Consider the following 27,445-nt stretch of genomic DNA (forward strand, 5'->3'; position numbering starts at 1 on the left):
TATTCTACCAGAGCAGCTTTGAATGCTGCACATTTTTAAAATGCCTTTTTTATCCAAAGCGTAGCAGCATTGCATTAATTATAATTTCAAAATGTATTTATAGAGCCCAACGTAGGAAAAAGCGATGTGTTTAGAGGAGTTGGATCGTGTTTCTGATACACATTTACATCTCTATGTAAAATATTTATAAAAATGTAAATTCTAAACAGAATGTGTACCAATCACAGCATTGAATAAATAAACCTGTTATTTTATACATTTCGTTCCAGAATCTGAAGTATCTGGTAATTTAACAACTATGTTACGCAAAGGGCACAAACAGATTTGTATTTTCTTATTTTTCTTATTTATAAAATAATACAGTCAAAGATGTGGGGCAGCTATGGAAGTTGGTCAAGAAAGTGAACCACCAGGCAGAAGCACGGGAAGCTTTACACAACTTTATTGAAGATTGTGTATAAATACACATGCACATTTCAAATGTAAACCCAAGTGAACTCAAGTGCAGCCAAACCTGGTAACTCCCCACCCACCACCCTCAGCCCATACATCATCATGCAAGGATGTCTGGATTATCTTTACAAAAAAAGTCCCAAAACAGAATCATCCTTTGTTTAAAAAATATTCCCTCCCTGACGAGAGCACAGGCAAGACTCTGCAAACTAGTGTGTATGTGTGGACTCGAGCCACGTTACCCCCGACATTTCACGTCTTGCCAAGGTTTTAAATATATTGTTTATTATTAAATGCTTACATATAAATAAATAAATTTTATCAAATGTGCACTCACAGAGTGAACTCTTATGTACAGTATTGTATAAGCCTATAGTAGCAATCACATCTCACTCAGGATGGGGTGAGTTGCCCAAAAAGCAAGGCAGCACTGAGGCGGTAAAGCCACCTGAAGTCGAAGCACAGAGATGCTCTTAAAGGCATGTTACACATCTAATATTCTGAGGCAACAACAGATCCGCTAATGCTGTTTACAATGGAAAGAGCAGGTAGAAAAGAAAACATCGCACTCCACCATGGAGAATAGAGTTTTACCGCGAGTTACGTCGATGGAGGAATATCCTGCCAACGATGTGCCACAAAATATTTTCACTGTATCATGATCCCGAGAAGCTGAAAGGCCTTTTAGGCACACTCACCCCAAAATGTTTTTTTGTTTGTTTTTGTTTTTTTTAAGTTTCGTCTCCCTCTCTCCTCCTCAAAGCTCAGGACCACAAAGAAGGGACGCATTCAGCTAATACCCATGAAATTCATACAGGTAATATAAAATGCAAAGAACACCCATTTCCATCACCTTTCAAACTCGAAAGGGCCGTGGGGAGAAGTGAAAGAAAGAAAGGATGACTTAAAAGGCATCAGTCACATACATGTGGTCTGGTTCATTCAGCATACATTCTGGCCCTCTTGTGGGTTAAAAGAAACTGGTGTGACGTGGCTGGGAGATATCAAGCAAGTAACATGGACATTCATAGACGAGTGCTCGCGTAATATCGAGAGATGGTGTGACGGCCGTGTGCAAAGAAAAGGCGACTGGTCTGAGATTAAGAGTTAAGGCCGAGGCGATTCAAACGAGAGACAATGAAATCACCGATGTCCCTAATCTCAAAGTGCCTAAAATCTTAAGAACGTAGCCACAATAAAGCTTTAAATACCATCTAATGAAGTACAACTTCAGGAGCGGGTGAAGAGGAGTAAAGAATCTCTGCTAACTCCTTAAACAGCACTTCACTACATATAGGTTTGACTTCCGGATATAAACTTCTAAAAGAGCATTTCCTAATATTTAAAATATGGAGAGATACAGTGTGGTTTCTTTGTAAAGTTAGCCACGCAATATCTCAGTCCTGCTTTACTGAAGAATTATAAACAGAGAGGACTATAGACAGAGCAAAAGCAGGATCTTAAGTTCGCCAAGGCTCATGTCAGTATGCTAATCATGTGTAAAAATCTAAGATCGCAGCAGCATGACAGAGCTAGCTCGGCTGGATGGCTATTTAAAAAAAGAAAAGAAAAAAGCCCACACAGCAACGACTGTCAATTCTCAACATTATTTCTTAGTGTAGTGGCGTCTCAGCACTGGCTTTCTAGAGGCAGCTCCCTAAGCTCTGTATGTGAGAAAACTCTCTGACACAAAGTTGCAGTATGTCTGGCATCGATACATTTAAAATTTTTAAAAAAGAAAAGAAAAGCGGGGCGGATGGTTGGTGATTGTGCAAGTTCAAAAATGTTTCAGCGCATCATGAAAACTCGGTACAGTTCAGTGTTTAAAATATTTACAAAATCTAAACGATGATGCTAAAATGATATGCCAAAAATGCATTCCTCTTAGAGATATGTACTTTAAAAAAATAATAAAACTGAGATTCAAAGCTGTAAAAAAACAAAAAAAAAAAAAACAACAAAGATCCCGGCTGTTTAGTGACTCTTCTCAGAGAGCAAGTGAGCAAATTCTAAACAAACGAACGTGGCCACACACGCACACACACAAACACACACAGTGATCCAACCACAGAGGAGGGCCCTGATTTCTTAGAGTTGCGTACCCCTGTAGCCCCCTGACCCAACAGCTGATGTCCCCGCAGTGGTTCTTCCTGTCGAGCAGCTAAGTCCGAGCCGCTGGGTGGGACCAGTGGCGCCCGCTGTCACGCCGTGTGTCCGTATGGCTTTGGATGGAAAGATCCCATTCTCTCTCTATATATATATATATTCATGTCCTCATTTCCCTCAGTTGGTTTTCATTGCGACGTCTCGATTGGGCGCCTGTTCCGCCGTCTCCTCTTCCTCCTCGTCTTCCTGCTCTTCGTCGTTCTTCCTGCACTGGTTCTCATTAGGGTCCTCGTCGTCGCTTTGAACGGCGGCGGCAGCGGCAGCAGACAAGGCTCCCTGAGCGGACAAGGCGGTTTTTCTCTCCCTCCTCTCCTCGCCCTCATTCTCCTCATCCTCCCCTTCCTCTTCTTCATCTTCCTCCTCCTCTTCCTCCTCCTCTCGGTCGAGAGCAAAGTAGCCGGTGCCTTTCACTGTGTCCTGGCGCTGGTAGAACAGCACATAGGCTGCTTTGGACTACAGAGAGAGACGGAAACAAAACAGGAAAGAACGTCACTCAGCTACACTGACATGATGGAGTCAGGCTCACCTTAGAAAACTGACTTTTACCAACTTTTCCTTTTTGTTTTCCTTTGAGAAACAATGAGAAATGCAGTCACTAAAGATTTTTATAAACTGGAAAAGCTGGCTGTATAAATATTCACTAGACCACCAAATCTCTTTTCAAAGGAAGCATCCAGGTCTAAAAAATGAAGATAATGCTTAGTGCAAATAAATGCAGTTCCCATTAATGACCACTTGAGGCTCACTTGAACAGCAGGTCACAGTCCTTACAGACTAGTATAAAACTGCTTTTGTCTGCATCATCACAACTGGACAGGGTCTGGATTTTTTTTCCTTTAACGGGATTCGCCATTTTACATTGTACTAAGGCATATAGTTTACATTATTAGGTGTGTGCTTTGAATACATGTAACCATCTGCTGTGCCACATCTTTATCAGTGTGGCCGTGTTTTACTAGAGGTGGGAATCACCATACATCCCACGATACGATATTATCACAATACTTAATACACGATACAATATTATTGCGATTTTTTAAAAATATTTTGCGATATTCAGATTCTGTACATAAAGGTAAACTTTATCAATATTCATTTTATCTAATATCAAAGTCTCACACTCAGTCTTTCTCTCATTTCAGTTTTATTGTTGACAAACTGAACGGTTTGTATTACAGTCTAGTCCAACTTAACTGAACGCAACCATCTGGTACAATTATAGCTATTCTGAACTATGCAATTTATGAAAACTATGCAGCCCATTCAGCAACTGAAGAATTTGAAAGTAAATTAAAACAAAATATAATTTTACATTAAATAAAAAAGTTTTAAACTTAATTAAAATAAAACATGTCTTAAATTAAAATAAGTAAACTGTCATGTTTATTGCTGCCAAAAAAAAGTTAAACACATTTGGACAGTGAAGGAATGTCAGGATTCTTGCTCAGAAAAAGGATCAACATGCTCTGAAGTCGGAGCACAAAAACCTTTTTTGTAACAAAATATCGATTTCTGCTGTCCCTGTATCGATACATTATTAGCAAACAAAATATCACCATGCTACACAGTATCGATTTTTCCCCCCCACCCCTATGTTTTACATGTTCAATATTTTTAATTTAATAATATGGCAACAACGTGGCATGCACACTTAGTGGCACTAACAGATGCCTGAGAAGTAATTTTATTCTGTAGCTGTCGCATGTAGCTGTGTGAACACTCGTGCAGTTTGTCAAATGAACAAGCCAAACAGCTTTGGCTGATGAGTTAACACCATCACCACTGACCATGGTCAAATGTGTCTGCAGAACAGTAGTCCACAAATCAGCAGACAACAGCAATCTTTCATATGAACCCATGGTATTAATCTGTTACTGAAAGTAGTCCCTAATATTACATTCAGTCCTTTTAAAAAAAACACAAAACACAACAACAATTAGAACAACTGTAGATTCTCGATGTTTTTAATGAGAGGCTGGGGATTCAGAAGCTGATAGACTTATACACTGTTAGCTTTGGTTTTCGTATAGATTATGTCTCATCTCTTTAAATCCCATCAACTCAGATTAGGATACATACAGTATTCATGCTTGCAACATCATCACTACTGGAGATGTTATTTCCTTGAACACAACATCTCCAACAGTTGGCCATCAAACATGAATTTAAAAGCAAAACGAAGTCCTGCTGTAAAGAGATCCTCTGCTGAAACGTGTATACTTTGTTAAAATGTATGAAGCCATTACCCATTTTCAAAAATTGTTTACAGAAAGAGCTGGTCTCCTCTGGGGTGGCTTGCTCTTCCAGAACATCTAAAGTTCAGTTTGCCTCCAAGATGTGAAAGCCTTTATAAACGCTCTCTATGCACGAAACCATCTCCGTGAGGGTTTACCTGTCTGGCTTCAATCATCCTCCCCACCACAGAACAGAGAGCTCTCTGTACCACACACCCACACTTACTTTTTGGGAAATCTCAGCACAGTTGTCATGATGCATGCTCAATCATCCAGGTAAGTAAATCCCAAAAGGTTGATTCTGTTCATCTGGACGTAGCATTTTCAGTGGGAGAAACCACTGAAAATGTTACGTCCAGATGAACAGAATCAACCTTTTGGGGTCTCAGCACAGTTGGATGCCTTGGAGAACTCAGGCTGTGTGGCAACTACATAACTCATCCTCATTACAGTGCACATACATGCATTACTCTGATGACATAATTCATTTTTGTTGCCCAGCAAGTCTGCCTTTAATAAAAATGCAGTAGGACCTGCTGCCTGTAGCTTTTACAAATGAGAACACACTCACCACTATTTGATCTTCGCTGGCAGGAGACACGCTGCTGTCATCAAAGTTGTACCACTTTCCATCGTCTTTGTTTTTAGCATAACCAGTATCTGCAAAGAAACAAACACAAGATTAAAAGACAGAAGCAGAAATTACTCAATGATTAATCAACTAGTCATTCAAAAGGAAATTTGTAAGAGTTTATGCACCAAATCGAAGCTTTGATTTGAAGAGTAGAAACGTGGCGATGCCAAAAACTGTGTGGGAGACGTATCGATTTTAGCAAAAAGAGCCCAGATACACAAGTTACTGCTCTGATTACATTTATTTTTCTGTTGGAAATCCTTTAGTCATGAAAATTTCCATTAGTTAGAGCCCCGTTTCACCATGTTTCCCTTTCTGTGTGTCATTTTATATACTCCCACTGCTTGGCTCTTATGTTATAAAGCAATTTGCGACTTCTAACAGCATTACTAACTAATAAAACAGATTCTACAGTTTATAGATTCACAACAAGCCAGATTTAAACTGTCTGGTTACTCAGAGGCCACAAGAACATTCGTCTTTCTACCAGTGACCTTTAATGGGGTTGAAATTAAATCCGGGAACATTATAAATCCTAATTTTAAAAAAAAGATACATGGTTGCATGAGTTTGAGTCTTACAGTGGCCCCCTCCCATCCCACCATAGTGGTTGGACACAGCAATGAGGTCGTAGCGACAGGGCCCGGCATTGGGGTTGATCAGGAATTCAGACATGTCCAGATCTCTGGGAACAAACATGAAACAAGTCGTCATTGCACACGTTCAGCGTGGTGTGTTTGTGATGAAGGTAGAAACATGTAGCATGTACAGTGTTGTAAAAGAGGATCAGACCCTTCATTTCTTCTTACCCTTTTCCCATATTTATCACACCTACGTGTTTCAGACCAACATTAAAATTTGACCGATTTAAATATGCAAAAAAAGCATCTAAAAACAAAACAATGAAAATAATTTGAAGGTTCTTTTGAAAGTTCATAAAATATGACTTATTTAAATTTTCAGATACCAATTTTTCACATCTTGTGTATTATAGCGATCACAATATAATACTCACAAATCAAAGTGTAGCAAAATTTATTCAGAAAAACAACAAATTAAACATTTAAAATATGCGCTTTAATATAACTGAAAGCTGAAGCGTCAAAAGACAGACTCACAATTCACCTGTTTGCCTTACAGCAGAAACACACACAGCTTGTGTCAACACTGATGTCCTTGAGCACACGCCATGTTTGTCCTACCTTTTTGGGAAACAATTATTTGTTGTTGGGTTTTTTCCTCCCTCAATATAAATACTTGACTACAAAACATTGCATAAAAAAAAAATACAAAATTATGCAGCAACCCCAATCATCTATCACACAACAACAAAGCAGCTTGTCATTAACTCATCAAGGGTATATTGTGAGTGTGCACATACACACACTGTGGATTTTGAAAAGAATGAGCAGGATATACGCTGGATAAACTGCTAAAAAGGTAGTGTATGTGTGTGTAACCCAGAGTAAAATCTGTTTCCTGCACTTATTCCTGCCATTGAATGCATCGCAGGTACATGACTCCAACCACATGACTTTGCTCAGCCAATCGGACGGCATGTGGGTCATAGTAGGCCTGTCCCGGCTTCCTCCTGTCAGATGCGTGGAGGCAAGCCAGGTGACAGAGCTGTTGCAGGTTTGTATTGGCAAACACTTGCTTTTCCCGTTTTAATGCTTCTTTTAACACCCACTAACTTATGCAACTTAGATGCTGATTACTGTGAGCCGGAGCCATAGTGTTGTTGTGCACTGAACAGAACGGAATTGGTGAGTTTGAACTTTTAATTGATTGTTTGTATTGCTACCAGCTGACGGGAAGAATTTGCTTAGTTGTTTTGTGCACCCTCACTGGGTTTTTGATTAATTGAATAGCTGCAGCAGGAGTGATTATTTAAGTTTTCCTTTTCTTTTCTTGTTATTTTTCTTTGGGGTTTGGTTAAATACATGGTACCTGCAAAAGCATTTTGTGTTGTGTGTATTTATTAATTACTGCCCATAAGCTCCAGTAGCATTCCTAAATCTTCTGATTAATAATAACCATAATATTTCACTCAATACGTAGCCTGTATTGATTCATTGGCGCTTCATCAGTGTTACATGTGCATGCCTACCTGAGCGGGAAGTCAACAAGCGAGTCCAGTTTATCCCTCATGTAGCGACTGTATGAGAAGCGTTTAAGATGGACCACCAGCACTGGTGGCAGAGACCACAGGTCCAGCTTCTTTGTGGCCTGCTGGTGCTGCTTACAGTTGGGACAGTACCTGTGAGAAGATGCATCACCTTTTAGGCGCTGTAACCATCCAGACGTCAACAACTAGTGTTTTGAATTGTTTTCACTGCTTCTCACCAAGGGTCCTCTGCCCCCAGTTTTTCCTTTGTGGTGAACAGTTCGATGCAGTCCTTCAGCTTGAAGAAAGCCTTTTTTTGAGGTTTGTACTCCATGCTCTCGTGCTTGTCACAGTCCTGCTCCCAGAGACACGAGCATATAGTTGTTAATTCAATTCAATTCAATTTTATTTATATAGCGCCAAATCACAACAAATGTCGCCTCAAGGCGCTTCATAGATACAGAGAAAAGCCCAACAATCATATGACCCCCTATGAGCAAGCACTTTGGCGACAGTGGGAAGGAAAAACTCCCTTTTAACAGGAAGAAACCTCCGGCAGAACCAGGTTCCGACATATCCTGTTAGAGTGCAACAGTTCTGAATTAGTTGTCTGAAACGACATGAATTAAAATCTGTGGCAAAAGAGAACATTTAACTTTGAAAGAAGCCGTTTAAAAGTACAGTTAGAGATAAGTGTTGTCAAGACCTCAACTGTTATTCTCAACAGTACTGCTTAAGGTACTTCAACTATAATATTATAATAGGTTTTAAGAGAAAAACCAAAAAGAATTAATGTTCATGTAATATAAATTAAACTGTTATAAACACTGTTTCACACCATTATCTAATAATCCTAAAACACATTACAATTACACAGCACAATTACAACAACAAAAACAACAACTTGTAAATCTGTAGACTCTTGGTTGCATCACATATGTGGAGCAACTAGAGATGAACTGCAAGCTAGGCCGTCAAAAGCTGTGCAAACTGTGCAAAGTCCTTTCTACTATCATTACTAGTAGTATAGGTTAACTCCATATAGACAACAAGACTCTTTCTGGCAGTGAAAACAGTTTGGTTTCAGTTTGTAGACAGGAGCATATAAGGAGGGTTTGATTGGATGTAGGTAAACAGCAAGTAAACGCAGAATCAGAGATTGAATGTACCCAAATGCAACCTGAAAAGCAAATAAATAAATAAATAAAATCTGCATTTAAAAACATTAACTAGTGAACAGGAGAGAATGGTTTGGACCAGGTGTTCACCAGTTACACTGTGAGCCCCAAAACACTGGTTTTCCAGATTGATTTTGGAGTAACAAGTAGAAAATAGACCATTTCAATTTCTCCAGTAGCAAGAGCAGAAATGTTGGCGCTGGAGCTTGTCCATACCATTACATAATTACTGTTAAATAAATTTAGCCCTGGCACTGTTTAATACAAAGTTATCGTAGCCTACTCAGTTCCTTTCCCTCAGATTAAAATGCGTGGAGTAAGAGGTAATATTTACAGATTACTTTAACACTTAGATGAGCTTATTCACGGCATCATCTAGTGGGTAGATCTAGAGTTTCAAACCTGCGGGCTCTTGATTAGAAGACATTTGGAATAGTCACCTGGGTTTCCTGCTGCTCTTCTCTGTGCAGTTATCACGACATGATTATGTTCCACACTGCTCAGCGTCTTGCTAAAAATGTGATCGAGCTGCACTACAACAGTTACACTGTGAAAACAGACAATGTCGCAGCTCCCGACATTAGTTTTACCTCAACAACAGTCTCGTCAAAATACTTCTTCTTGATTTCTGGTTCCCAGTCCAAGGAGAGATAAGAGCGGTCTGTAAAAAGATGGACAGAATGTAAATATGCTGTAATATTTACATCTGTTAAAATGACTTCATTTATTGATTAAACATTTCCTAAAAATCAGTTTTGATTTACAATCATCTTATCAGTCAGTCAGTCATTCATTGGCAAAAGTAAAAGTAAAAATAGGCATGTTACGACGAGGTGCTGGTGTCCTCTGCTCACATTATCTAAAGCCACAAGCTTCATATCAAAGCAACCACTGGTTTCTACCCCTTAGAAGGAATAGACTGGTTTCTATTGGGGGCAACAGCAGATTTCTATTTGCCATTTCAATGATGCGAAAACAAAAACAGTAAAGCCCGCTTCCTACCACTAAGTCGAAGGTGTCCCTCGTCAAAGCGGATCTGCCTAGTGTCCTCCTTGATGAGTGAGAAGTCAGTTTTTCCCATGTTATTGAACTGGAATGTAAAAAGTCTCTTCCTGCTGTGTCCGGACGTCTGCTGGCCTTTGGTGGAATTCTGTGGGCCGACCACACCGTTCTCGAGCTCATTGTCCCCACCGACAGAGTCCTCCGACTGGCTGTTGTCGTTTTCAGAGGGCAGCTCCTGATCCTGGCTGGACTCGTCGTCCTGCTCATCGGTCTCCATCTCACCTGAAAGACGGCAGTAGAGCTTTTAACAGCAAACACTAAGCAGCACACTTTTAAAAAAAAAAAAAAAAAAAAGGCATTTCAAAAGGTCAGAACTTTACAAGAAAACTGTGTTGGTGCACTTACTCGGTGACCCCTCCTCCAACAGTCCATTAGTGGCATTACCATTAACAGTGTGTTGTTTAGATGGCTGTGTCTCATCACAGTCGTCTTCTTCTTCCTCTACAGAAGATCGCACAAACCGACTGCAAACACAAAACCACTTTTTATTCCAAGTACAAGTTTTTGTTTTTATTTTCTACTTCTAAATGACACAGCGTTGATTATCTGCAAAAAGAGCCTGTCGATTTTTGCCGACTTACCAGAGGCGCTGGAGCAGCATGTTGTAGAGCTTGTCTTCACTGAGGGTTCTGGGGACGGCGATGAGGAAGGGTTGTCCAAACAGCGGCGTGCTCGTGTGGTTATATCCTGACTGCTTGTACTTTTCTCTCAAGTGCACTGGGATCACTACGTGGTCTGTGTCCTCCACTCTGTTCACCGCCACCTCAAAGCTGCAGAGAGACATGTGGTGAATCCTTTAGAGTCACGCTGGTTAAGCAAGATGTCGACAAACCAATGAAAAGTGAAACTCAGCATCCTAGTGTAAAAAAACAAAACAAAAAACCTACGTTTTTGAAAATGGCACATGCCTGCAGTTTGTTATATCTACATAATCTGCAGACGTGTTGTCTGTCAGCTGCTCATATCTGACACTCACACATAAATATCATCTCTCTCCATAATGCTGCTGAGGTTTTCATTGGTGGCGAAGATCCGGTGGAAACGGTGGTTATAGATGTCAGTTACAATCATCTGAAGGATAAGAGACGGGAGAGTCAGTGCTGAGAATCCTAATTATGGCCAGCAATTAAATTAATCTGCCAACACATCTTAAAAAACCATTTAGTAGATTGGTAAGACGAGCTTAAGATGACGGGCAACATAACTTCAATTCATGAGAAAAAACTTTCTAGAACTTAATTAACCAGCCTGTATTTGAAATGATCTTTTTCATAGTTTAAACTCTTTCATAGTCCTCTCAACCACTGCAAAAAAAAAAAAAAAAAAAAAAGCACCTTCTTTCTTTTGTATCTGCACTGCAGGAACTAGGGATACTTCCAAAGCCCTGTTTCTGGGGTTTGTTTTACTAGTAAAATGGTAAATGGCCTGTATTTGTATAGTGCTTTTCTAGTCCCTAAGGACCCCAAAGCGCTTTACACAACCAGTCATCCACCCATTCACATACACATTCACACACTGGTGATGGCAAGCTACATTGTAGCCACAGCCACCCTGGGGCGCACTGACAGAGGCGAGGCTGCCGGACACTGGCGCCACCGGGCCCTCTGACCACCACCAGTAGGCAACAGGTGAAGTGTCTTGCCCAAGGACACAATGACCGAGACTGTCGGAGCTGGGGCTCGAACCGACAACCTTCCGATTACAAGACGAATGCCCAACTCTTGAGCCACGATCGCCACATAGTACTTCAGGATGGCGCAGGGTTTGAGTGACAGTAGGATACACTGCTGTAAACGCAACCAGGATCTGAAAGTCCAGGCTTAATTAAGCCTATATGGAGGAAATACAATGTGGTTTTTAACTCATTAAAAGGAAAACATTTCCCTTGTGTGTTATCTCGCTTTGTGACCTCGACAAACCACACAGAGAGAAGTCATGTAGGAAAAAAATTAATAACCTAAAACAGACCTACAAGAAAATAAACGACCACACTGATTAGTGTGGCAGCTTTGCTATTCTGTCTATGCAGTGTAACAGCATAATAGCAGGTTCATACATATTGAATTCCAGTTCCCTTGGTCTCTAGTTATCCTTTGTGTCCCTGTTCCTCATCTCTCCCTTTATCTGAAAAATACGCAACATTTCCCCTCACTAGCTTCTGTAGCTCAGAGGACAACGTCTATTAAAAAGTAGATGTCAGCATTACAACGTGATAACAGAGGCAGGATTCCTGCGCAGGCCGATGCTAAATATTCTACCTTTTCAGCAGGCACGCCTGACAGGTTGGACAGGGAGGTACACAGGTCAGAAATGTAGCCCACTTTCGGCACAGTTAGTTTGTACTGAGGGGGAAAAAAACAAAAACATGATTACTGCCTGCTGTTCATACATGAAACGGCATGATGCTTCTTACAGTAGTCATTTTTTTTCCTCTCTGTGCTCAGCTTGTTACCTGTGTGGGTTTGGCCAGAGGGTCCAGTCTGACTAAATAAACTTCTAGTGTCCGTTCCTTCTTCATGGGCAGTGGCAGGGTCAAGTAGCAGAAAGGATCAAAGGTCACAGAGACCTTCGAGCACACAGGACACACCAGAGTCGACTTGAAAAGGCCGTGGAAGATGTCCACAATAATGGAGTCATTTCTCTTAATGTGGTTCTCCCACGCCTCCTCTGCCACAACCTGGCATAAAGAACAAAAACAAAAAACGGGTATACACAAAAATTTAATAAAATGTAACTAAATAAATAAAATAAATCTTTTTTTTTTTTCACTTTTATCAATCCATTCATCAGCCGCTGGTCTCACCTTATCAGGCCGACCATTTGCATCCTTGAGCTGAATGTAGGGCTTCTTTCTGATGCGGTTCAAGTCCTCATGTAGGCCATCCAAAAGGAAAGCCAGAAGCTCATGAGAGTCCTGCTGCTGGTAGCCCGAGAACTGGGGAGCAAAGCGGCCCACCTGGGTCTGGATGAGTGGGGGGTAGAGGAGCAAAATCAAGTCTCCTCATCATAATACATCACACTGAGTGACCGGTTTCTTTCAAAATAATATAAGATGTCCATGTTCTCTATTCTGTAGCCCATAGGTCTTAAACTGAAATGGTTTTAACCTTTATACGCTCAGCAGTAAGATTAAGACTACCTGTTGCAATTAGCTAATAAAAATACAAAAAATGCATAGTTAAAAACACCAACATTTTATCTATTAAATCAACATTCCCAGAAGCAATTTCAAATACCTTTAACTTCATACAAAGTGCTGTTTCTATTTTGCTTGTAGATTAATTACTTCATCTGAGTGAGAAAAATCTAGTCTGTTTTAGGCCTGAACAAATGCATTAAAGTCAGGGTTAGTGTATATGAGGTCTAAATGTGACAGTCACTAACTGAGGAGCTGTAGCTGGATGTTAAACTTCGTCAAATTTCAATTTCGATAAACTTCGATTCAAAGAGAACTTACATCTTTGAGCATGTCTCTGGAAAGTCTGCGACTCTGATGAAGTTATTAAAACTGTTTATACAAGAAAACTTTTTTAATTAACAACAACATGGTTCATTTTGAGCACTGGCTTACACGACAGCTCCTGGTGTTTAACACAATGCAGAAGTACCACTTTCAATCACTTTAACTTAAATCTGACATTTGTCCTCGTCAAATTTCGACAGTGAACAAATCGCTCCCTCTCTGTCTCTTTCACTGAGTGCACTGCTGCCAGCTCAAAGTCTTTCGTTATCTCACTTACAAACATAATAACTCGGTTGTGTTGCAGACAGCTCTCATCCAGAGCCAAGGAGAAAAACTCAAAATTTTCTGCTGTGATTTCAACTGAAGTTCAAGGTTTCCTACAAAGTCTTTGATCCATCTTGTCACAATTCACCTGGAAAGGGGCACATTCTCAAATACTTCTTTTTCTCAGAGGGTACATCAACTCAATTATTTGTTCCCACTCTGCATTACTCAAATTCTTGTATTTCTCAATCCAAACTGCAGTAAATAAATGAATGTGTTGTTTAAAATTCTTCACTCTGGATCAATATTGTTAATTGTTAGTTGACAGCTTCCAGGCTAGCAAACTCTAATCTTTCATAGACATTGATCGACATTCACATTTGCTTACTTGCACTATCACAATTTCAGGATAAACACACTCACCTTAATAAAACACTCAAATTAAAGTGGAAGTGACAAGTTTTCATTTACCACAAAATACAAAAACAAAAAAACAACAACAAACACACAAAACAAGCTATTCTCTTATGGGGAATATTTGGTGGCTAAAAGAGAGAAAAATGATTTATAACTATGATTTATAACTATGTTTTAATGTCCCATCGACCTCACTTATTCCATCTTTTCAGTGGAATAAGTTGCCTTATGCAATTAGAGAATTGGCTTCTATTCATAATTTTAAAAATCACCTAAAAGCCTATTTAAGCAGTTTTTAATTTATTTGTAAAAATTGTAAGAGGGTAATGTCACTTGTAATGGAAATTGTGTATTTTGTTTGAGTGGGTTTTTTTGTTTGTTTTTTAATAATTTTTAATATTTACATGTTTACATTTTCAGAATTGTAAAACCTTATTGTGGATGTAAGAGCCAAATTATGTGGACATTTTGCACCCAACTCATTGTGTAACATTTTATTTGGTGGTATTTGATGGTTTGGGCCCCAGGAAGTCTAGCAACCACTGTTGTGGAAGCTAATGGGGTTCCTTATAAATAAACAAACAAATAAACAAACAGGGCCTACCAATGGACTGGATGTGGCCGGCGGCCATACAATGTCCATGTCCGTTTATGTATTTCATTGAAGAGTGCCATCATGAGATTATTAGCTCCTACAGATTGATGCAAGCCTTCATCTGTCCAACATTGATCAAAAATAGTTTTTTAACATATGTGAAGATTCAAACATGAAGGTTCCTTCACACATTTAATATATTGTTTCCAAGGAATTACCTTGAAAGGCCTCGGGGTGACGTAGCTGTATTTGCCTGACCACAGCTGTTTAATAAGCTCCGCGTAGGCTCTGGCAATCTCCCCCTTCATGCCAAGTGGATTGTCCTCATTCAGCTCATCTGTGTACTTGTCTTTGAGGAAGTACTCCGTCAGCGGAGGGGTATTGCTTAAACACTAAAACGCAAAAACAGGAGAGAAAAATATCTTTCAAATTAACTGTTTTGTTTTTTTAAGTTTTCTCTGTAGAATTTTGAGTAAACATTAGCGTGCTAATTAGCATAGTTCCAGACTCTAAAGAGCTCCATGAAAAGATTACCTGCACAGCAGAGTTCATGAAACAGGTGTTGCCCAGGTTTGAGAGTCCACACAAGCCTGAGCGCTCGCTCTGCCTGCTCTGGTCCGAGTAGTCATAACTGTTGCTGTAAGGGTGGTAGGATGGTAGACTATAGCTCGAATTCTTCACACTGTACAATCAACATACAGACATTGAGAGATTAAACAGGGTCGTTTGTGGAAAGTCATGAACACTGACGAACAGAGAAATCTAAAACCAACAGACAACATCTATACTAAATCTAATTAAAGTTTTTAACAAACAACCAAACTTTACAAAGACTAGAAGGTACACAGCTTCACTATTTCACCCCCTCTCTTTACAGCTTCCTAGACAATTATTAAAAGACTTAAGATAGGCCTGCTCAGCTGCAGCAATCAGCAGACCTCTGGGAGCTCGATAAAGCAACGCTGGCCGTTTCTGGCTCCCACTGGTCAAGGGAAACTGCTGCGATGGCGGTGGAGGCAGTTGCCTCGCAGTTCAACACTCGGTGGTCCACCCTCCTGCCATCCAGCTCCACCGCCTCAGGCCTCAGGCACCACCAGCAACACAGGAGCATGACATCTCAGCCCCACCCCGGCCCTTGATGGCCTGCATGTCCGCACAAAACTAGACAGCCAGCAGCTTCGATGGGGTTTTCTTGGGTCCCTTGTATGAAAAGTTTGGGTATCTGAGCTCAGAAAGGACGGTCCGGCTCCAGTTTTGACTGTTGAGTCTTAGTCTTAACTCAGCTCAAGCCAATCCAGCTCCAGAAGCAGTTTGAATAGTCCAGGTGAAGTTTAGGCCTGGATCTGATTCCAAGTCCAGCACAGGCCAACCTTTAAAACTGTACAATTCAATGCACACGAAAGCACACATTCTGGTCTGTCTTAGAGTTAACTGGTCAGCTCCCCTCTCCTCATTTCTCCCAGTCTTCTTGTTCGGGCTCAATCGCCTGTCATCTCGTTATCCTCTCTGCTTCAATTCGTTTCCCCCCTGTCCTATGCCGTCCTGTCCTCTGCTCCTCCCTCTGGCCTGCCTGCTGCTCTCTGCTGCTCTACGGCTACCAGCAGATATTTATAGCAGCAGCAACAGCAGCAGCAGCAAGGATGCTCAAGACTGCTGCTGCTGGAGGTAGAGGTGCACAGAGAAAGAGGGAGGGCGGGAGAAGCAAAGAGAATGGGGGGGGAGGGGCGGACAGTACAAGGGGGGAGAGGATGACAGAAGAGAAATGAGATGGGGATGGAGGAAGCAGCTGATCCACTGCATCCAGCTGAGGCTGCAGTATTCACAGGACCAACTCACTTTTACAGAGAGAAGTCGAGACATACATACAAAGACACATTAACACAATCATGCCAGCACGTAATTTATCCCATTTTCTCACACTAGCATGCATATATCACTGTTCTCCCTTTACTCTGCACACTAGCACACAAATTCCTGCTCTTTTTTTCCTTCTTTTGCTGGTAAAACACAACCGCTGACACTCTGGACTAAGTAAATCACACTTTGACACACCCTTCTTTCATCCTCTTTAATATGTCATGGCTGTCTCCATGAGAGGTTTGAAAGGGGATAATCTAAATAAATAAACTCCAACCCAGAGAAAGAAGTGGTTTTTTAATCATCAGGGGCAGTATGTGTGTACAGGCAGGCGATGAGAAGGTGAAAAGTGGGAACAGATGAAACGTATTCTGAAGGTCACTCAGACTGCAGAACGTGTGCATCGCAATGAGCTCGGAGGAAAGGAGAGGTAAAGGGATCAAACGACACAGAGGGAGAGAGTGAGTGAGAGAGAGGAGCAGAGACTGGCTGCCAGAATCAGGGGACGCTACCTCGCAGGACGGTGACACTTAATGCAGTTGCAGAGCATCACTTGCAGAGGCTAAATCGACCAGGCCGAAACCACAGAATCAAAAAGACAAGGGTTATGTAATATGGGAACACTTCACATGAAAGGGGAAAAATTAATTTAAAAAAAAAAAAATCCCTATGTATAATTCAGAGGGAAAAAAATGACAGCGCTGCTACCAGAGTGAATCAGGGACAGGAGAGCTGCTGAGAGTAAAGATCCAATTTCCCCAAGTCACCCACCCTGTGCATTCAACAATCCATCGACTGTGCAGAAAAAGATGCATCGGCTGTGGCAAAAATGTGCAACTATGCTTCAAGTACAAGTCAGACGTGCGAGCTGAAAAAATGTCTGAGAAAGTATTTTATTGTGATACTTTTACGAATTCAAAGAAAGGCTCAGTCGATTTTAACCCCTTCATTCTTTGTTAATATTGATTTTTAAGGTGGCCAAGCCTGTGACTATCATTTCTGCATTTCAACAGTACTGAGAAATGTGATGCACAATGTCTATTATCTACCACGCGCAGGCACGTGCGCGTGCGCACACACACATACACACTCCAGCATGCAGTAAATCACACGCATTACATGAAGGGAGGGAACAGTGAACAGTGTCCACTGGACAGCAAAGGCAGTAAGCTCCACCCACAGAGTGTATGTGCATCTTTTGGACATGGCTGAGAGAGCCTCTGGGTCAAACAATACACAACAAACAATATATTTAGGCAAGAGTTCAATATTCTCGACACGTAGGCTAGCAGTAGAGCTGCATGACTGGGCATAAACTGAATTTCTTTTTGGAGAGTAATCCTTTGTCAACCAAGTTGCATTTTACACTGGGACACAAAGAAAACAAGACTATAATTTTCCATTGTGTCAAAAGCACAGAAACTGCTTTCTGTTAAACTGCCATCACAGATTGCAGAGCATTACACAAAAAAAGCCTTAAGAGGGCAGTATATGCTGGAATTTAAATTTAGGGTACAAGGCTAGTCTAAATGTAAGAAACTGCTCTGTTTGGCTAACATTAGCACAGCTAATCATTCAGTTACAGGTTGGCTTGAATGGGTATGACAAGACAATGCTCCTGGCATGTGGAGGGTGGAGTGCGGGTGCGGGGATTTGGGAGGTGTTGGGACTGCAATACAACACTGATTGAAAGCTTAAGCTAATTATTCTACAGCCACCAGGCAGTAGTACCCTGTAGCTGTAGCATAATCAGCTTAACATAGTAGTGTTTCTGGCGCCATTTCCCAGGTTAGCTACAATTGCATTGCAAGCTGACTTATTTTATTTATTTATTTTGATTTTTTTTAACTAAATGCAGAAAGGATGATCCAAAGTTATAAAAAAGCAGATTCCAACCAAATTCAATTGCCCGATGAGTCAGACAGTCTTTGGCAACTGCGGTCTATGCTTCAGGAAAAGAAGACTGATGAAATGAGCAGTCATGTCAGTTTTAGCAAACAAATGCAAAGATTCTGTCCAAGTCTCTGTGAAGTTTGTGGATATGGCATAGTTTTAATAAGAGGCCACATGCAGATTCCCCTCAGGACTATCAGCCACAAAGAGGCTGCAGGTATTAGAAAGACATTTAAAATAGGAGGTCTAGTCTGCATTACAGATTTATGAATCACTGAACCCTAGAGTCAGTTATTCCTACTGGAAACGTTATGGTCTTGTACATTATGCGGGACATTACCAGCTAATCTACTAGGAACATGAACTTGAAAGTAACTGACTGACAGCATGCTGTCATGTTGTATTTAAACAAATGTTCAAGGTTTAAGTTTTTAAATTTCCTGAAAGACATATTTAGATGTAGTCTGGTGTTAAATCAAATAACATACAGAAGCAAAACATCGTGGAATGTTGCTAGATGAAGTAACCACTACATTAGCCCAAATCATGCAACCACAGCTAGCCAGTGCCATCATCAATTGGAAAATAGATTTGCAAATTTGAGTAATATAATCAGAAGCTGAGTAAGGCACCCAGAGGCTTTGTTGTTTATAGAAAGAGTGTACTGTCACTGAAGAAATCCTAAGAGATCAATCCAACGCAAGCGCCCTTCCCCCCTCCCTTCTATCAGCTCTTACAGCTGAAAATGCATCATCAGGAGATTTAGAACACCCAAATCACAACCAGAGATAGACCTGTACAAAACAGAGTTAGATGAATTTCATAGTGAGAAGCTAAAAACAGCTTCAGTAATGGAATTATAGAATGAGGCTAAATAGAACTGATAAAAGAGTCAAGAAAAAGTTTACATACTTAAGTTAAAAGCAACAAATTTTTAAGCCAATTCATTCCAGCATTCTGGCGACTTCAGCGTGAAGTTCTGTCCTGAACTCCAGGCTGCACATCAGGCTCCATCTCTGGCTGTTTCCATCCAAACCCACCCCTCTGCTATTCAACCCACAACTATGCCTTACTTCCTGCTGTTGAAGCTGCTGTTATGATTGTTTGTGAGAGATGAAGGCGAGATCTTTGGCAAAGCAGAGAGATTGGAAGCACCAGATGACCTTCAAAAGATAAAGAATAGATCATGAATTAGAGTGGAAAATAAGGAGCTGTTCCAGAAAGCTGAGTGCCGATCAAATTAAACAGCGATGAAACAAAATAAACGGAGTGATATGTCAGCAACAAAAGGTCGAGCAAAAAAAGAAGGAAACTCAGGCAAAGTCACAAGGGGAGGAAATCTTTGACGATGATGCAGCGCTGCAGTGATGTAGCAGGGAAACTTTAAAACCAATACACTTTTAATTCTGCAGGTTTTCCAGAGTGGAAGATAATGGCAAGATCGACGGGGGAGATCCCCACAGCAGGAAATCTGATGTGGTGTCACATCACATTACTTTTTTAATTCATACTGACTACATACAAGTTATCTGCCATTCAATAATACTTTGCTTAGGTGTAGCTTTTAGTAAAGCGACAGTATTGTTAGAGTACAAAGTACGAATCTGATTCCATTACTGTGGTACAACTCATTAGAGCCAAAGAAATGCAGCCAGGCAGTGTGTCATTCACTCACTTGGGTGCCGTGGAGCCTCGGGGCCATGTGCCATCCTCGCTCTTCTGCTCTATTACGAGAACCTGCGGGAGAAGGCAGAAAGAAAAGAGGGATCCATCTGCTTCCACTACTTTAAACACACCAGACATTTGAAATTCTACTCTATGTCCAAGTGTTATTGGCTTGCTTTATCCGAATTTATCTTCCCAACAAGTCAAAGATCCCCGATTTGATCTCACACAAATCCCTTTAGCGTCATTCGGAGTAAAATTCTCCCCAACGGAATACGTGGAGCTACCCCTGTGGTGAATCCTTGTGACAAAGCATTGGCTGAAAGTAGCTTTATATTTTATATGTGACAGCTTTAGAATCCATTTGTGGCAGCAGGGTGGAGTACTGGTGTGGCACACCCACACTTTAGAAAAAAGTAAAACATATTGTAGACAAGGTGCCTCTAAATATGTAGAGAAATGTCACCAGGTTCGTCCCACAGACGGACTTCCAACTCTGGCGTCATGACCCAAGTTGTCAACGGAGGTCCTTGTTTTGTTCTGCAGCGTTGATGAGTTTACTGTAGCAACAAATAAAGCAGTTCTTCACTTGGTGCAGGTTTTAAAACAGCAGAACAGTGACTGCTGTTGCCAGATTCAATCCAGGACAAGGGGACTGGAGGGCATCTGGCCACCCAGCACACTAGATTCTTCAGAGTGGGCAGAATGGTCCACCACACCGAAGGGACATGGTCGAAAAGACTTGAAGGAATTGACTTGGTAGACAGAGCTTTCAAAATAACTGGTGAGATGACTGCAGATAACATCACTCTTATATAAAAACTGTGAAATACTTGAGTCTCCCAGCATACTCTTATTATACCCATCCAGCCTCTCCAAGTCCTGCCTATCAGTGGGAAACACTGAATACCATTACTGGGTTAATGTGATTGTAGCAGCAGCAGGTAAGTGGGACAACCCAGTGATGTGGAGCCTGCTGAGTCACTGCAGCCACATGTGTAAATTAATAAATATGTAAAGTCTGCAGTCAGTTTGATGTCAGGTTCTATGCGCAAAAATTCTAGTTCATGAGCCGGCCTCAAACTAGCTTTACTATAAGGTCTTTAAAGTTGAATCTTAATTTCAGGAGTTCAAGTGTTCTAACTTACAGGCCTTTTTCTTGCAACAGCTAGAAAAAGGCTAAACAACACAATCTTGTGGTTTTCCATTATCTGCAATAGCTGTTTATTTTAATTTTAGATAGAAGGAGCAGAGACAAAAAGAATGGATCAACAAAAATAACCTCTTGGATGCAGATTCCAAGTAGATCAAGAAAAGACAAGTTTTCTGATATGACCTGAAAAAGTACTCGTATCTGCCAAACAATACGAGAGAAACCATATCCAACGGAAACTAGAACTAAAACATCTTTTCCTGAGCTCAGGAATGACGGTCTATAGAGCAAGCCATATTCTTACACATCTGACAATTTTCTGAAATATCTTGCCTCTCTTGAGAAAAAGGAACCCTCCAGATCCAAATTCTTCTCACATAGTGAGAATTTGAGAGAAGAGTGGAAAAGTTCAAACCTGTCCTTGGTAGAGGCCGGCATCTTGGATGGTGCTGTCAGGTTTGTTGAGAGGCTCAAAGGTGTTGCTCATGTACCTGTTCCACAGCCTGGTCTCCTTCTCATCAGGGATGCTGAACAGCTTCCTCATTTCCTTCTCAATCATATCTACAAACATATTATCAAAAAGATGCAGTTAACACACTCATGTGCACAAACAAGATGTGAAATAAAACAACCATACAAAAAAAAAAAAAAAAAAAACCAACTCCGTCATCTACATCAATAGAATAAAGTAAATATTTACTTGGACACAGTTATTCAAAAACAACCTGAGCAGAGTGTTAAGTTCATGTGTTTGAATGCACGCAGGAGGTGATTCTAATATCTGAAATCCCAAGGGTATATTTAGATCTATGTTGTATATCATTTGTGCTTCCAAGAATGTTTTCCTGGCTGAGAATGAGAATTAGTGGGGTGACCATGCACATAAACACAATTCTGTATTTCTAATCTTCGCACTTTACTGTTATCTAACTCAATAAACAAAAATGTCAATCACGCTTGAGCAAATAATTTTGAAAACACATAAAATTTATTCCATTTTATTTTCTTTAGCTCTGCTGGGGGGCACAGCCTGCTGAATTATAAACAACAACAGAAACAAAACAACAGTTTTTACTTCATGTTTCAATGCAAGGATACAATAGCTAGTATCCATACACTGGCAAACAATATGGCATTTACTAGCGTGTATCTGTTGTGTCACAACTGCATAATACTTACAAAAAACAAACAACAACAAAACAAAAACAAACAAAAACACTTAGTTTTATGTACAAGATTTCTTTGTTTCCCCTGCAGCAAAAAGGGGAAATAAATCATCATGTGGCAACAATAGTTGGAAAAACTATTAATTTAAACACAAATACCACAAACAGTAAATGTATTTACATATAATTAGTGTGAAATGTGAACTGAGATCCAAGGAACTCTGGAACTCTGCGGAAACCAGTGCTTAGTACTGCTTAGGCAGTGCCTACCTATTGTGTCAGCTTTACTGAAGCGTTTGGTGATCACATTGTCCATATTGCTGTCTTCACAGAGCTTCAGCTCGGTCAGGTACACTTCTACCTTGCAGTGCTTCACAAACATACCCTGTTCAACCACCTGCAAAAAGAGGATGATTATCAATTTACTGCTTTAAACCATGATTATCTAATGTTAAATTACTACGCAAAGAATGAGGGACACGGGCCTAGTTCATGAGTAACCCTGTATGGTTTTGGGCTGTCCCGCACAAAAAGATCAATGTAAAAGAACCGTGTAGATAACTCAGAAATGATTGCCTTAGAGAAGTCTAACGTTTGCACTTACAACGGCCTTACAAGGAAAAATAACCTGGAACATAAAATGTAACTGTGTAAAAATCTCACAATCTGACCGTCCACTAATCAGCCAGGAATGTAGCACTACATTACACCACAGACAACAGTAACAAGTCAGACTGAACAGACGGAAGTAAAACATGAAAAACTAAATGTTTAAGATTCCAACATAGATGCGAGTCGTGCCAGCAGAAGCCTTTGACTGTATGATGTTTGTCTAATTGTTATCATGGCTGAGCTTACCTTTGACAGAAGTTTAGGCACCCAAAAAGAAACCGTGACACCAAGCTGGCAAAAATAATCATGATGCAACCCTTATCTCATGTTTATCAAATTCCTGCAAGACTGAAAGCAAACTCCTAAGTTTAACGTGCTAGAAAATGCTTAACAAAATGGATAACAAAGCACACTAAGTTCTGCTGTGCTGGTCTCTACTCATCCGGAGTCCTGATACTTCATAGTCAGAGTGAAGTGCCTAAATTAGCAGCACCTCGTGGAAACAGCTGAGGGGTCCCAGCCTATTTATTTCACCCCTGAGCCCCTCCAGCACACAGACACTCACACTACTAAACTGCAAAAGTCCTTCACACACAACTTAGATTCTCTCAGCACCACAACCCTCCCCTACTCAAGGCTCTCGGTGGGCTAGTACACCTCAGCGCACAACCCATCTGTTAGCTCAGTCAACGTCCAACTCACCACCAAGCTCTGACACATTTTCTCAAATCAAAGCCGAGCCAAAACCATTTAGGCCACCCACGCCGCTTCTCCTATACTGGTTTGCCTCTCCTCGCACTCCTTTGAAAAGCTTACGCGCTGCTTCTCTTAGTGTGACCTCAGCTGGCATTCCTCCGCTTGGAAAACAAGGACGCAGGAGCTCTCCACCATTGTTGGCAATCAAACCACAAGTGGAAAGCGGAAGGAGCCACAGTGTCACACCAATGACTACAATCCTACAGTTCCCCCCAGCATACCCCCCACCCTCAAGTTGACAATATAGAAACAACAGGGTAAAAAGAAGAAGAAAACCTCCTTCATGTTGTGTCTCGCAGATCGCTCCATGTAGCTTTTCAGTCATCCAGAACGTTGCCTGAAAATAGAAACCTTGCAGCTACCCGATACGCCACATGACATAAATGGCAAAAGAGGAGGGTCAATGTAGGGGGGGGGGACAAGAGACAGACTGATAGATATGGAGAGGGATGAGGAAGTGCTTCCAGCAGCCATGATGCCATGACTAGCAAGATTTGAAGAGTTGCTTTGATAGCAGAAGTGCCATCACACAAGTATTCAACTGTAATCACAAACATAAGCATTCTTCATTTTTTTACTCCAGCAAACCTTACATACTCTTATGCTAATATGGAAAAAATAAGCACACATACTGTGTTTCATTCATAAAAGAAATGAATGAAAGGCAACTGTTTTTTTTGTGATAAGTAAACACCCAGTCTTTCACTATTACTTCTGAGATTCTGTGTAGAGTACACAGAGTAAATCTGTGTAAATCTACCTGACCAACCAAATTACATCAAAAATGAATGTAATGGTTAACTATTCTTTGCAGTTCTTTTTGTTAAATATCTGTCATCATAGAGTCTTTTACTAGTCACTGTTCAGCAACAGTGACACAAGTTCAAAGTTCCTTTTCCAAAAGTGCTGCATGTCTGATTTTCTCAAACAGCCTTATTAGCACAATGTTCTCCCTTTTACCCCAACACAAGTCACACTGCACATTAAACCTTCTGATTCTGTATATGAAAAAAAAATCTGAGCTGGCAGCAGAACAAATCTTAAAAAATCCATTCATAATCTTATGCTAATAACTGAACCCTTACCTTGCGAGCGATTGGCTCCTGACCCTCTGTGAGTCCATACCAGCTGACGAGTTTATTCCAGCCTTCTGTTGGGACCAGAATGTAGTCAAGCTCATCAATGAGGTGTTCCTTGATGGCGAGCACATCCCCATCTAGAGGGAGGGAGGGTCATACACGTGCAGTTAAACAAGAGAGGGTAAAAAGCACATTCTGTGGGTCAACACTTACACTATTGATAACACACAAAGAACAAGGTGAGCTGGAGAGTTTTCTATGACCCCCCTCCAAAGAAAGGCTACTCTCTGGTTAGTAGACAATGTTTTTGTGTGCGTGTATGTAACTTGCCCACGAAGCTAACCTACCAAAAACTGCTTTCCCATACATTTATCATATACTTTTAGAAGGGATAAAATAGAGATCTAAAGAGATGGACTATTACTTGGCTTACCTTTGAGAAGACCAGAGTTATCAACCGGTCCTGGGTAGACATTCTGGTCTCCCATCTGGTATTTGTCCCAGCTGTCAAATCCCACATATTTCTTCCACTGTTTGAACCAGTGACTGTCCACTAGGTACCTGCAGAGAAAGCAATCAAGATTACAACATCCCTACTAAAAGCAAGATGTGAAAGTCAAGAGTTATATAAAAGGGATGGTGGGGTGGGGTGCATTAAACTATTGGGCTATAAACCAGGTTACCTTGGGGCTACCTTGTATTGAGTACCCGAAACAAATCTGGTTTAGGGAGGCATACATTACACAGACTGACAGTTGTAACAGTAGCTTTTAGCCGCCGTGTTGAGTTCAGATTGCTACAAGCCTAGCCAGCTGGCTCTGTGATTTTGACAGGTGGTTTTTTTTCGACTCCGCCCTGCTGAAGTCGGGGGATGAACCCACTGACAGGCAAACCGCTTGGATCATCGGCATGCTAGCCAATTAGCTGATAGCCTGATAACTATCTGTATCACTCAAACGGCATGTAGCCTTCCTTGCACATCCACAGAAAATTTGTGACACAGTTTTTTGGAAGTGAAAGATATAAACACCAAAATACAGCATATAAATTTAGTTTAACTGTTTTAAGTCTTAGCGAGAGCTCAACCAGCGCTAGCCTGCCAAGCTGACACATGAAGCTGACAGGCAGCCGTTAGCTAGCTCGGAGCTCACTGTCAACACGGCCCGGCCGTTTGGCTTTCACATCCTCCGTGGGGTTGACAGGCTCAGCAGACCCAGCCCAGAGCCACGCAGTGCCCTTGAAAAGATCACAGTCAATTCTTACCAAGTGTCTCCCTTTCTTAGTTGTGTTTTCAACAGTGTCGCGACCTCTCCTCTTTGGGTATCCAGATCAGCCGCTCCTCCTTCCGCCATCTTTCCTTAGACATTCCCCGGTGCATGGTGGGAAAAAAAGCGGCGCGTCATAGAGGCACGTAGAGAGCGACGCCGCTGCTGCAGCCAATCATCACAGTGGCAGCGTGACACCCAGTGGTAAAATTATTCTAGAAAATGTTTCAAAAGTGCTCCATCATTGTGGATGCACAGGCTTACAGCTGAGAAAGAAACTGTGCCTTTAAAAATAAAGACCAGCAATGAGGGGAAACAATACAAGTGACACTTTTTAACACTCCGTGAACACTGTAGAAGAGAAAATCACCAAAGAGGCCAATATAAAGAATCTGAAAGTTGAACCATTTATAATATTGCAATTTTGGGAAAAGTACTGTGAAAGCAGAGTTTTATAAACTGCCAGTTACCTCACACTATAACATATCATACACCTGGAAAAGGAAAACAATTAACAAGTGAATGAATTTCCTGAAGAAAATGTGGTCTGAATGCTGAAAGCTCAATGATTTGAGTTTTCAAAGCTGGAAAGTAGTTGAATATCTTTAAAATGTACATTAGGAAAGCTGACAAATGACAAAAGGAAAATCGGAATGAATATTGAAAGCTCATATTCTTTAAATCACTTGAAGATTGAAGAAATGAGTAATCATCACTGGCTGCTATGAAGAGTTTCACCTTCAGCAAAAGACTGACTGAACCAAAGTGCAAGTCTGAGTACCTCAGGGGGTCCTTTATACTAGCAGCTATAAGACTGTTCAATGTACAATAATAAAAATAATATAATTGTATTCACATGTTTGCATATTTGCACACAGCAATTTTATTTGTTTATATATTTTTCATTTTATTATGAATTGATATGGTTTTGCTGGGCTGTGCCATGTTATGTCTGTGTTTAACTGTCATAGCAATAATTTCCTGCAAAGGACTACAAAATAAAGTATCTCTGGAGCTATCGATCAACCTACAAACCTACTCCTGCAATAGCTACTTGGGTACCTTGATAACATCATGACACAGTGGTGCTCATGTTCACTGAGACTGGGATTTCTACACGACTGCAAGTCAAATACTTCCACTGTAATAGAAGATTATGAACTTCTGAAATTTTACCCTTGCCAAATAATGCTCATATAATAATAATAAAAACTAAGACAGAGACCAGTCAATATTAATAAAGCAATAACAATATTTTTTTAAAAAAAACTAACTGTAAACAGTAATCCAACTCTGGAAAGTAACTGAAACTAAACAGTTACCTTTAATAAAATACTTTATACAAGCTAAGCTCACAAGTCCACAGATGTTATACTTTATCACTTTATAGAACATGACTGTATGAAAAAACCCAAAACATATCAGT

At 40.7% G+C, this 27,445-nt stretch overlaps 1 protein-coding gene across 3 annotated transcripts; it reads right to left on the bottom strand.

Moving 5' to 3' along the window:
* Nucleotides 1-426: 426 nt before the first annotated feature.
* usp15 (ubiquitin specific peptidase 15) lies at nucleotides 427-26,123 on the bottom strand. 3 transcript variants are annotated; one of them, XM_087831083.1, is made up of 22 exons: nucleotides 26,018-26,123; nucleotides 25,188-25,315; nucleotides 24,761-24,891; nucleotides 22,578-22,704; nucleotides 21,557-21,702; nucleotides 19,999-20,060; nucleotides 19,397-19,486; nucleotides 15,108-15,255; nucleotides 14,792-14,965; nucleotides 12,638-12,796; nucleotides 12,287-12,511; nucleotides 12,093-12,176; nucleotides 10,811-10,905; nucleotides 10,416-10,604; nucleotides 10,180-10,298; nucleotides 9,775-10,056; nucleotides 9,363-9,433; nucleotides 7,834-7,949; nucleotides 7,598-7,747; nucleotides 6,069-6,172; nucleotides 5,425-5,513; nucleotides 427-3,072 (listed from the first exon to the last, which is right to left on the bottom strand). In XM_087831083.1, exons 1-22 carry the CDS (start codon nucleotides 26,104-26,106, stop codon nucleotides 2,737-2,739), a joined length of 3,114 nt encoding a protein of 1,037 aa, XP_087687209.1. In that variant the 5' UTR covers nucleotides 26,107-26,123; the 3' UTR covers nucleotides 427-2,736. The 3 variants fall into 3 exon arrangements, with proteins under 3 accessions (XP_087687209.1, XP_087687210.1, XP_087687211.1); XM_087831084.1 differs by lacking the exon at nucleotides 19,397-19,486; XM_087831085.1 differs by lacking the exons at nucleotides 24,761-24,891; nucleotides 25,188-25,315; nucleotides 26,018-26,123 and adding an exon at nucleotides 23,952-24,024.
* Between the last annotated feature and the right edge of the window lie 1,322 nt (nucleotides 26,124-27,445).

The sequence above is a fragment of the Neolamprologus brichardi genome, chromosome 17 (assembly GCF_056152115.1).
Source record: "Neolamprologus brichardi isolate AB-2024 chromosome 17, ASM5615211v1, whole genome shotgun sequence".
Classification (NCBI taxonomy): domain Eukaryota; kingdom Metazoa; phylum Chordata; class Actinopteri; order Cichliformes; family Cichlidae; genus Neolamprologus; species Neolamprologus brichardi.